At 38.9% G+C, this 12784-nt stretch overlaps 1 protein-coding gene across 1 annotated transcript in view; it reads left to right on the top strand.

Annotated features, from left to right (window-relative positions):
* Positions 1 to 12194, top strand: part of LOC105928545 (death-inducer obliterator 1) — a 30755-nt gene extending 18561 nt beyond the window's left edge. Inside the window, exons 7-16 of the mRNA XM_021318199.2 lie at positions 4303 to 4813; positions 5815 to 5974; positions 6113 to 6229; positions 6332 to 6443; positions 8407 to 8791; positions 8889 to 9042; positions 9138 to 9227; positions 9333 to 9528; positions 10356 to 10559; positions 11839 to 12194. Coding sequence (XP_021173874.2) covers positions 4303 to 4813; positions 5815 to 5974; positions 6113 to 6229; positions 6332 to 6443; positions 8407 to 8791; positions 8889 to 9042; positions 9138 to 9227; positions 9333 to 9528; positions 10356 to 10559; positions 11839 to 12194 — 2285 coding nt within the window. The remainder of the gene's footprint in view (positions 1 to 4302; positions 4814 to 5814; positions 5975 to 6112; positions 6230 to 6331; positions 6444 to 8406; positions 8792 to 8888; positions 9043 to 9137; positions 9228 to 9332; positions 9529 to 10355; positions 10560 to 11838) is intronic.
* Positions 12195 to 12784: the final 590 nt, after the last annotated feature.

The following is a 12784-nucleotide window of genomic DNA, read 5'->3' as shown; positions in this document are numbered from 1 at the left end:
TTTTGTGTAATTATTTATCCAATCACAATAATTCAGCATGCCTTTCAATCAAAGTCACACTCCTGGCATCTTAGATGCACAAGCACAAATGCCATTCAAACATATGGATGCAAACAGAAGCCGGACAAAAACAACAAATGGACAGGACAGAATGGAGCAGAAAAATTTTTACAAAATAATATATTCATGCCCCTGTTAACACCACATATATTAAAGCTGCAGTAGGTAATTTTTGCAAATATTCTTTTCTTTACATATTTGTAAAAAAAAAAAGAATATGTGAAAGAAAAAATCAAGCTTCTCTGGCTCCTCCTAAAGGTCCTAATGCCATTTGCAGAAATACACTGCTCCTGGGTAGAAAACACCAATTAGAGGCAGGAGGAGTGTCTTAGCAGTGTCAATCATGCTGTTGTACTTGGTTCTCACGCGGCCGTTCGAGTTTCAGATTGTTGGTGTGCTGCAGCTGTTTGGCGAAATGTTGCAACCTGCTTTACCAGAAAACTATTAATTTTTCAAGTGGAACCTGCTTAGATTAACAAAGACAGGTAAACAGTAGAAGACCGATGACAAAAAGCAAACTAAAACGAAAGATTTAGACCGAGCCCTAAAAAGAATAAACATTGGAGCAGGATAGCAGGCTCCACTGTGGAGGAGAAGCTGTGGAAGTAAGGCAGTAGCGCAGCAGAGAGCAAGGGGGAGGAACCTGTTGGGTGTGCTTGTTCAGGTTTTCAGGCCAAGTCCACAGTTTCCGCAGAACTCCTGACTGCAGCTTTTACAGAGCAACAGTATTGCAGAACTCTGCCAGAAACATCAGTTATAGTTTCAATGAAAAAACAATCAGGTGTGAGCGCAGTGGTAAGCGGCCCATTTACCCACTTGAATTCTGTATTGGTAAATTTGAGAATAAGTTTTAAACATGGCGCTCACAATGTTGGCTCCTGTTTTCCTCTAAGACTTGATGAAAATGGCTGTCTCCTCTGGTCCAGCATCAAACTGCTGCTTGTCAACATGTCCGTTTTTGTGGGCCACAGCTTGGGCTTATGTACAAAGTACTGCTGCTAACTGGAACCGGTTATGTGGAAAGGCCCTTTAGTGAAAAAAACAGCCTCATGGAAACCAAGGAACACACAGAAAGGTCTACTTGGTAGAAATTTAAAGCTTGTTTAAGTATAATACAATATCCCAGGCATTGAACATCACCGTCATCCAAAGGTTGACTTATACCATAAGTGTATACCTGTAAACTGCAGCAAAACTTGGCCATCCACCTGAACTGACAGGTTGGTATAGCGTTAATCAGAGAGGCAACCAAGATGCCTGTGACAGGGCGACTGTGGCTTGATGGGTTGAGTAGTCGTCTGGCAATCAGAAGGTTGTGGGTTCGATTTCAGCTTCCCCTTGCCACATGTCGATGTACCCCTGGGCAAGGCACTTAACCCCAAATTACCTACCGAGCTGCGTCTTGGTGTATGGGGAGTGTTGGCCTAGTGGTTAGGGCAGCGCGCTTGCTCTCAGAAAAGGATGCAAGTACCCGGTTCGATCCCCAGCGCCTGCACTCTGAGCAAGACCCTTAACCCCAGAACGCACATGGCAGCCCACTGCTCCCCAAGGGTGATGGGTTAAAAGCAGAAAACAAATTTTGTTGTAATGTATCTTTCAATGTATGTTTCAATGACAATAAAGATGATATTACTATTACTATTACTACTATTACTAACTTAGGAGGAGCTGCAGAGATTGACAGCACAGAAGTGAGATTCTGTTAACTGGACATCTGTTGATTGTTCACTTCACAATCCTGGCATGTACAGAAGTGTGTCAAGAAAAAAAAAGGGAGATGGGAGGGAGCAGAGAAAATGTGTGGAAGGTGATCTGATTCGGTCAGATGAGACCAAAATGAAATTTGACATGCAAGATAGTATGCATGGTGGGAAAACAACACAGCACAGCACCCTGAACACACCATCCCTATGGTAAAACATTGTGGTGGGATGACTTTCACCAGGAACAGAGAAGCTGGTCAGAGTTGTTGCGATGATGGATGAAGCTAAATACAGGGCAGTCCTGAAAGAACTGAAAGACTTGACACTGAAGGCTTGCTTTCAACAGCATAATGATCCTAAGCAAAAAAGAAAAACACTCAGCAAACTGATTTTATCTTATCTACTCAGACTTTATGTACACAGACTAGAAGATGTTACCATCTCTGTGGCTCTACATAGATTAAAATATTCAACTTTTATTCTTACACAGATAATCCTGTTGAATCAGACACTGATGTAAATATTCTCCTCAGCAAGATGCTTAATATCCCAAACAGCCACATACATAAAACATTGTCTCGTTGTCTACACATATTTAATTTCTTGCACAAATAATGGACTGTTACCCCTTTTAAGTAGTTCAAATGCACCAAATATGTTTTTGTGCCATTAAATTGGCCCCATTAAGGGTAAATTTCATGTGGCTTTATGCAAAGAAACAAATTATCAACAGTGAAGATACTGATTCTGCATCAGCGATCCTGTTGTAAACATATATTCCGTGAATACATTTAAAGAATAAACTAAGAAACCTGAGGATACACAAAGTTATTTTTCGACAAGTCATTTAGGGCAATGGCATATTTTTTTAGCAGTTGTACAAAATGTAAAGAGTACTCACTGTGATTTCAGGATTATGGGATAGTTCCTCTTCCTACAAGATGAAAAATATAGGGGGGTGAAGGAGGTGGAAGAAATAATTGGTTTTGAGTTCTTGTAAACATCTTGCCTCTCCTTTTTACCCTGACTATTAATATGTATGAATCTGATTCAGCACGGGATTATACACATACAAAATACCTCTAATAACTACAGTAGATTTATTACCAAGGGTTTGTCAAGAACAAGTTTTGGCAGAGTTGTTGTACAATAAAGTGAAGGGGAAAGAAAGAAAGTACACGCTCTTTATTCTAGGGTGTGAATTTATAGATTAGTTTTTTTTATCTGTTGTGTACAAAACACATCACTAATTCCACTGTGTTGTCATTGATTAAACAAAGATGTAACTAAAGGTTTGTGAAAAACTAAGTACGCCCTCAAAACCGTGGCTATCACAAGAAGATAAAAAGGTAGAATTGACAAGGAGTTTAAATTTCTTGTTAGGCAGTTTTCTTTTAAGAGGGCTGATTTAGTCGTTTATATAAAAAGAATAGTAATTACATAAAAAAGTAATAAAAATTTTGTTAAGCTACTAAATAAACAGGCGAGCACACTTAACAAGATTGCAGCCTTGAAATGTAAGCAAAATGGCAAAAAGGTGAACAGACAAAATGTGTTACAGTAAAAAAAAATTAAAAAATTAAAAAAATGTTATGTTTTTGTTTTCCACTGCAAATTTTTAAAATACTTTTTCAGAAATGGATATACATTTAATTATTTCTATTCTAACAAAACATTTAATCTTTTAATTGGGCTTGATCATGCACCGTTGTTGATATTTTTGTGTCTTTATTGTACCATCAAACTAGATTTTCTGTTTCGCTTTTAACGCTAAGCTTATTTTGTGTGTGTGCTCACAATATTTTCTTTGTCTGTAGCTTTGTTTTTTGCTTGCACATATTATAGTTGGTGCAAAATGTTGACAGGATACACTAAAGAAGGTAAAAGCTGGAATGATACCAAGCTGAACATCTTAAAGAAATAAATCAAGCAGATTGAGAGATCCTATCAGGTTAGGTCAGAAGAACCCTCTTATACAGAGGGCGCAAAAGGTGCTCTCTAGTTTAGTATGTCTTCTTAATTGTATGTAACATAATTAAAAAGAAAAGCACTTCAGGAAGATTTTGTAAATCTGTGCTCCAAATAAGACTGAAAAGCAGATGAATAATGACCTCTAAAGCAACTGAAGATAAACTGGACTTCATTCTCCTGTGCACACAAGTCTGGAAAACCTTTTCAAGATTGTCTTCAATAAATAATTCTGCATACACAAATGCAAGTGAATATTGTCCTGTGCAAAGAAAAAAAACATTTTTTACCAAGATCTGGGCGCTCTGTTGCCTTTTCCATGCCAGAGTTCATTCTCTCCTACATTCATACATTTGAAGTGTGAGAATTAGAGAAAAAGGCAAAATGCTATTTATTTGTTAATATTAATGTGAATTTGAATCTATATTTATTCTCCCTACTGTAGTATATACAGAAAAAAAAACATGACAAAAAGGAACAAGATGAATAAATAGTAATCAGTGACTAATTAGTACATCTGGTATTTTTATATACTTGTATAATACTTTTCTTTTTTCCTTATTTCTAACAGCTGACGAGACCAGTGACAAGCCAGAAATCGACACTGAGACCATAACTCCTAAACAAGTTCTGGAGGAGCCCCCAAAAGATGCTCCTCTGCTTTCCCAGCCTGTAACGGAGGAACCCCCATTACAGAATCTGTCTCAGGAAAAAGAACCTGAAAATACCGATGTGTCTGATCAGCAAACCGCGGCAGAAGGGGCCTCAACACCCGCCACACCTGAAAAATCGGATCACCCTCCAGCCACACAAGCCCCATCCACTTCAGCTGTTCGATATCATGAGATGGGTGCCCTAATTGTCAAAAAGACCACATATGTAATACCAAAGAAACAGCCGGTATCTCAGGCTCCATGCAGCCAGCCGTCCCAGAAAACGTCTTCAGTTCCCACTCTGCTGAATGAAACCCGTAATCTGCTGGTGCCTCCAGCACCCAGTGCGCCGTCCTCCAGACCCTCTCAGCCCAATAACCAGGTCCGACAGAGCATCCAGCGCTCTCTTACCACCATCCTCTTCAAGAGGTGAGAATGGTTTATAAACGCGCCCAACAAAACCTCTGTCTGTGTACAGTTTTGCTTTAATCCTCCTTCAGTTCTATGGTTTGGAAGTTATTAAAAATAAATCATCTGATGTTTTAATTAGATGATGAAATTAGTTGGAACACAAGTTTAGAAGTACTGTTGTCCACTGTTGAGTCTGAACCAAAATTCCTCAGTAACTCTGAACGATTAGAACATAGAGTTCCATCTAAGTAAAGTAGAATATCATAGACAACTATTTATTTTAGTAATAGTTTTGTGAATTTTCCTTGGGCTCTTCTGTGGGGTTTCCTTCAGATTCCGCTCAAGGTTATTTCTGTTGCTTTTAAACCTTTTTTTATTACTACACTTTTTCCTTCCACCTAATTTTCCAGAAGTATAGTTGGATGCTGGTTTAACCGTCTGTGGAGGGTGTCAATGAAGGGCATTCCCACAATTATGTAGACCTTAGCAGGGCCATAACATTTCTGGATTAACAATGTGTTCATTGGCCATAGGTAATATTCAAAGCCATAATCAAGACTAATAAAAAACATTTTTAAAGAATATATATATTACTCTGCATGTAATCAACATATTTGAGTTTCACTTTTTGAAAACCAGCCATAAGATAATTGTTGATCATATTATATTTTTTTGAGATACACCTGTAGGGATTTCTACTAAAGATGCCTGCACAGCCATAAAGATCCCGGTTTTACGCAGTGCTTCTGTATCTTTTCTTTTCTTTTGACCAACATATACATGAAATGTGCAAAGGACATTTGATCATCTTAGGTTAAGTTTACCCAATTAAGTAGCATTACTATAAACCAATAGCATGTCCCAGTAAACCTGACCAGGACATGATACATAAACCTTTTTTCCCATGACAGTATAGTCATCATCATACTGCCTACAAAATTTTCTGCTTTTCTATTCGTTGGGCTTTGAGCAATAACAGTTTCATGTTGGTGTGTAATTTGTGTTTTTCATTTCTTTAGGGTAAGCGATTGTGAAGATCTGGAGATGCCAGAGAGAGAAGTTGTGAAACTTGTCGCTGGCATTGAGAAGGAAATGTTTGACATATTCCGAAATACAGACAGCAAATACATGAACAAGTATAGGACAATAATGTTCAACCTAAAAGACCCAAAAAATAAGGTTGGTTAACAGCTTATTGAACCATTTAATTTTTTTTTAATATTTCTCAGCCCTCTGTGTGGAAATGTATCTCCTGCAGATGGGTTCTTTTTATCCCTTGGTGAAATCAAATTAATATCCTTTCCTAATCTCTTTAAGGGCTTGTTGTATCGAGTTGTAAATGGAGAAATTGGTCCATTCAGACTAGTGAGAATGACCCAGAAGGACATGCAGGCTACTAAGGCCCCTGAACCGACCACTAAGGAAACTACTCAGGTAAATAATATCTAGAAGCAAAAACTGGTTTAAATCTATTTTATAAGACAACTCAGAACTGTTTCTGAGGAGATTATGTGACTTGACTGTTTAATTTTGAAGGTTAAAGTTGAAGCTGCTGAGGGGACAAATATAACGAAGCCTGAAGCTGTGAAGATTGATTTGCCCAGTTATAATCCTGTGAGACCCGAAAAGAAATCTGAGAGCACGGTTTGTACCATTGCCACTACCGATGGACACACTAACCTGTTGATGTTTATTATACTTACTCTGTATTTTTTTTTTTCTTGTTTTACGATTATTTTCTAGGAACACAAGAAAGTTTCTCATGTTCAACCCACCAAGCCGAAAGTTATCCAACCAAGCAAGAACAATAAGGCGCCAGATATTCTTTCCTGCATGCTTAAGGATACAACATCGGAGCACAAGGCTCACCTCTTTGACCTGAAATGCAAAATATGCACTGGTAAATAACAAAAACTCTTTTATTAATTGATTCAACTATTATTATACCTTAAAAGTCTGTGATCTGCTGGTTTGTTTTTGTTGTAGTACAGTCTTGTCAGATCTTTGAATTACAAGCAGCGAGGCTTAAAGGGGCTAGTGAGTCCTCAGCATTGTTTTCAAAGTAACTATGTACAGAAGCTTTTTTTTTTTTGCATATATTTAGTGATTATTTTCACACGGGGAAGGAGAGGAGAGTCAGTGAAGAGAGATTTGATTGTGATATAGGTAGATAAAATATCTCGACTAGTTTGTGTATATAAAAGGAATTGACTTTTTTGAGTAGGAAACGATTAAACCTGGTAGATGCTGAGGATAGTGAAGGGAAAGAAAAGCTCCAATCACAACTAGCTGAACATATATATTGTTCATTTAATATACATGAATCAGGCCTTTTCTGTGTCACTACAGATTCCTGGTTGTCTTTAAGGTTTAACCTGCCAGTTCAGAGTTTCACCATTGCCCCCCCCCCCCCCCCCTGCCCCCCTCTGAACATAAGATAAAAAAAATACTTCAGGTTCCTTACTAGATGTAGTAGTTTTAAACCAATCAGAAAATACACAATTATCCTTGTTTTTATTAAAAAGACGTGCATCACAGTTAATGCTACTGGCTTATTCTTTTATTGGCTGAAAATGATTGGAGTTCCTAGTTTTGATGCACTTTTAATGAATAAGAAAAACATCTGCCGATCGCCAGTCATAGTCATTAAAGAGAAAATTTGCCAATTCTGCTTTGTGGACAACTGATAAGTGAATTTCTATTATTGAAACAAAGTTTACATGGCTATTTTTTATATTACAAACCGTGATGATGAAGGTGAATAATAACTTTAATATAACCTCTGTATAAAATTCCCCCAGCTGCAAAAACTGCAGAAAGTTCAGCTTCATATAAATGGTTTGAAGTTTTAAATGAATCAGTATTATGCTAATACCTACATTAAATAAATTAAATGTCACCTCTTTATAAAAATACTCCAGCAGCAAAAACAGCAAAAAGTTCAGCTTTCCTCACATTTTGGCTTGTAGCATCAAACCATAAAAATACAAATGTTTTATAATGCATGGAGGAGATAAAATTGAGAAAAAAATACTTGTTTCTACTAGTTGTAATCAAAATTATTCATTGAGGCTTTTAGAAACTATTTATGAATTTCTGTACTGAAATAGCGCAATTAAGTAGTAATGCAAACATAAACCTTTTTGTTTTAAACCATTTTTTTTACACAACCTTTGTTACCTCAGAGTTACTAAACTGCTACACAAAGTGGGTCAAGTCCAAAAAGAACAATCTGTATTGCTATCTTAATTTAGAAGCTGAAAATACTATTTAAGCAGTCTAAACATTTACAATGTTACCTTGCATCATTTCATAAAATAAGCATGTTTAAAGCTTCTTAAAGCATATTACTTTTAAAACCATTCCTATTCTCACAGGCCAGATGCAAGCTGCTGAAGATCAAGAGCCTGCTAAGAAAAAAATGAAGGTATCTACATCAAGGGATAAAACTGAGTCAACTTGGAAGAAGCCTGGAGGAGATGGGTCTCCTCTTTTGGCCCCACCGGACACACCTGGAATGGATTCTCCTACATCTTCACTGATGGAGCCATCATCCCAAATTGACATTGATTCTCCAAAATTGACAATTGTAGAATCTCCTGCTTCCCCAGTGATGGATTCTCCTGCCTCCCCAACATTAGAGTCTCCTGCTTCCCCCATCATGGAGTCCCCTGCCTCTCCAACCCCAGAGAGCTGCACAGTACCTGCACCGAGGAGAGCATACACACCAGTCGTGGTCCCCACTGTCTCCACTGTAACGATCACAAGACGTGATCCTCGAACGGCGGCAAACAGGTTCACAGCTTCCCCGGGTGGCAACTCCAGCCTCGGTAACAGCATTACCAAACAAGCATCTCCTTACGTCGCTATAAAAGGCAGCCCGACCTCTAGCTCTACACCACCGCCTTCATTACCACCACCGAAAGCAGCACCCAAATCAATCTTAATGAAGCCGTCCTCTTCTGCTGATCCAAGACTTTATAGTGCATCCTCGAGGTACTTAAAGTATTAATTCTAAATGCTTTAATGTTTCAGTCTTGTTGATGGGAGAAATGGGGATGCGATTTTTATTGTGCTACTGTTTGTGTTTCAGAGCCACAGTCTCTCAAACCTCAACCGATGGTGACACTCCACAGTTCCTAGCTAAACAGGGCATACTTTGGAAAGGCTTTCTAAACATGCTCACGGTGGCTAAGTTTGTGACGAAGGGATATCTGGTCTCAGGATCTGCTGAAAGTCTTAAAGCGGTATAGTGAAGCACAATAGTACTTAATGGTAGCTGTTCTGTGGCTCAGTCATATAGCAAATCCTTGAAAAACGTTTTTTTTTATGTGTTTTGCAGGATTTGCCTGACACAATACAGATTGGGGGGCGAATCCCACCTGAAACTGTGTGGGACTATGTTGAAAAACTAAAGACCTCAATTACAAAGGCAAGCAAGATGTTTTTTTATATTTATATCTGCACCCTGCAAGATAATGTTGAGGATGTATAAGTTTGTTTACTTATTCTGTTGTTGACCCTTTGTTTCTTACAGGAATTGTGTGTGATCAGGTTTCACCCTGCAACCGAGGAGGAAGAGGTGGCCTATGTGTCCCTTTTTTCCTACTTCAGCAGCAGAGGCCGTTTTGGTGTGGTTGCCAACATCAGTCGCTCCATCAAAGATGTATATCTTGTCCCTCTTGGTGCAAATGAATCCATTCCATCCATACTACAACCTTTTGATGGTCCAGGTACTGACACTTTGACATTTGTCTCTTTTCTTGCGTGAAGTTCATTTTTACCATCATTTTAAAAGCTATTTTATTTTATATTTTGTATCATCCAAAGATGTGCTGACCAGGCTATTCCTGGCCAATTCTTATTACTGCTTTTCATCTGCTAAATCCATTTTGATAGCTTCCAACTTTTCTTTCTACACAACATATAAATGAGAAAGAAATAGGTTAAAAGGCTCATTGACAGAAGTACGATAGTCTTTTTGAATCCAACAAAAAATGGAGGACTCACATGTTTATCCCCATTTTTTTTTCCTAACCTTTTTTGATTTTTATTGTTTTTTTCTTTACAGACTTAAAATTGTGAGTTCTTAGTTTTCATGAAGAAAAACATTTTTTGACATTTCAATGTGGGACCTGGCAATCACCCATTAAGGCCAACAAAGGAAAAATTACATGGTTCATAGGTGCCTTTGTAATATCAACTATTCTATACTGTCATTTACATATGCTGAGAAAATGAGCTGTTATAAGTAGCCTAAATTTTCCTAAAATGTAGATATTTTGTGCCAAAGAATTATGAATAGCTTTGTGACGATTTTAGTGTGGTTGCTATAAGCTTAGTTGGTTATTTTCAGTTAACATGTATACAGATATACCCTGCAGTATACTTTCAGAGATTGGTTTGAAAGATCAAGGTTTTCTTGAATAATATATGTCTGTTGTCTGATTTTAAATGCTGATTCACATTTTCCGCCAGATGTTTTTAACAGCTTTTATCTTGTATTTAAGTAAAATGACTCGGAATACTTTGTTTATTTTCTTTTTTGTTTGTTTTTCAGGCCTTGAAAAGAACCGACCCAATCTTCTTTTGGGTCTAGCGATTGTCCAGAAGTTAAAGCGTCCAGGAAGCTTGCCTCAGGGGGTTGAAGAGAAGAAACTCAAAGTTAACATGTCCAAAGACCCTATGTGGATCCCTAAACCACCAGTCCTCTATGGTTCGGACAAGTTTGACGTATTCAAACCATATGATCCAGAGACTGCAGGTAGTTCCTCCGCTCCTGGTTCACCATCCTGGATTGGATCACCATCAGACTCTTCCTCTTCTGGTTCGGTTACCATGCCTGTCACATCCAGTGCTGCTGCTGAGTCCACATCTGTTAACAACAAGAATGTTACTCCATCATCCAGCAATAAGACCCCATTACAGACTATTTTGAAGACATTGTTTGGGGGAAAGGAGTCTGACCCAACAGCCACCTCTGATGGAATTTCTCCAAAAACAGCAGAAGGTGCTAAGAAAAAACAAGTGCTCTCTAAAGCTCCTGGATCTATGGTTGATCCAATAGTCCAGCAATATGGACAGAAATCAAAAGTCAAAAAGGTAAAAGTAGAAGAAGAAGAAGAACAGCGGAATGACTTTGACAGACCCTATGACCCTGAAGAGGAATATGATGCCGCGAAGGGATATAAAATATTTACTCCACAAATAACAGACAATAACAAGACAGACGACTCTGCATTATTTGTGGAAGATGATGTGGCCTATGATCCAGAAGATGAAACTATCTTTGAAGTATTTCAAAGTGATGGTGCTGTAACAAAGCTTCCCATTCCCACTCAAAGTGCGGATGCGCCATCATTCCCAACAACAGTTTCCAATTCCACTCCAACAACGCTCACATCCAACACAGCCCCAGCAACGTCAACTCTTCCTACGGGTGCTATAGTTGTCTCTGCTGCAACCCTGAGTGAACAGCAGCGGATGCTTGAGGAACTTAATAAGCAAATTGAAGAGCAAAAGCGACAGCTAAAACAGCAGGAAGAGGTACTACGACAACAGAGAGAGGCTGTGGGTATGTTTATGGCTCACTTTTCTGTTTCTGATACCCTAATGTCTCCTCCCACAAAATCACTGCCAATCAGCCAGCTGCAAACTGTGCAGTGCGATGTAACACCAACAGAGTCAAAGCCTGCAGATAAACCTGACAAGGTCAACAACAATACAGCAACGGAGGATAATTCAGTTGTGAACCCAGAAACTGTTAAGCTAGACCTCACAAACGTCAGTGACAATTTAAAAGACACCAAAAATACTCTGACAGAGCAAATGTTAACACATGAAAAAGTAAAGGAATGTGAGAAATATTCCTCTGCTGGAGAGATTGAGGATTCTGATGTAGCTTATGACCCTGAAGATGAGTCCCTTTTTGATGAAATCCAAGATGATGTATTTAAAGGAGGAAGTACAAAGGCTGGTGACACTTCTAGGACTGGGGATGGTTTTGGAAATAAAGCTACCTCACCAACTTCACGTCACAACAGAAGGCAAAGGTCCTCACCTAAAAGACGGAGTCATCGAGAAAGGGACCACAGAAGCCCATCAAGAAGGTCACAGAGGCGTTCTCACTCTCATTCTAGGAGACACGGAGACAAGGATAGACACAGAAGAAGTGAAAGAGACAGGTCACGGCACAGAACCAGAGATCCGACTGAATATTCGGGACACCATCGGAAGGACCATACTACTAGTAGACATTCTCACAGGCGGAGAAGATCCTCATCTTCCCCAAGAAAAAAGCACTCTGTGTCCCTTTCACCAAAACGCCACAGGGGACCCCCTTCACAAGTCATCGATAAAACAAAACATGGAAGTCCAAGCAATCCTCCTGAGACTGTAAAGACAAGCAAAGCATCATCATCGCCATCAGCTATTGGAATAAAAAGTGAGCCAGATGAAGATAAATTGGGATGTGATCTTGTTGAGAATCCTGTTAAACACTCACTTGAGCTTATTCAAAATGTGAAGACTGAGATTTCAGAACCACCAGTCAGTCAAGTTGACAATCAAATTAGCAGTTCTAGCCTGGAAAACAAACCCTCTCTGCAAGAGACATGGTCTCAAGACAAATTGGAAAGCAAAATTCCTCTGAGAGAAATTGATCCACCTCTTCGAGATTCTCCAGAAAGTCCTGATCCGGAACCACAGTTTTCAAAACCTTCCAGCACCGAGAACATAGATTGTGCTAAGACTGAACTACCTACAGTACTAAATATTCAGGGCTCAGGACCAGAAAGGGATGCGGTCATGCACAGTATTTTACTTGCCACAAGTGTTCAAGATGATGGAAATCAAACAAAACTAGATATGAAGGATTCTAAACACAGACTGATTCATACAGATCTAAATGAAAAAGGAACTGGCTTTTCCGGGCCTGATACAAAAGAGCTTGAAACGCAACATGTGAAGACAGATGTTTGGGGCCCTACG

This window comes from Fundulus heteroclitus, chromosome 1, assembly GCF_011125445.2.
Source record: "Fundulus heteroclitus isolate FHET01 chromosome 1, MU-UCD_Fhet_4.1, whole genome shotgun sequence".
Taxonomy (NCBI): Eukaryota; Metazoa; Chordata; class Actinopteri; order Cyprinodontiformes; family Fundulidae; genus Fundulus; species Fundulus heteroclitus.
This window is presented reverse-complemented; position numbering and strand designations above follow the sequence as displayed.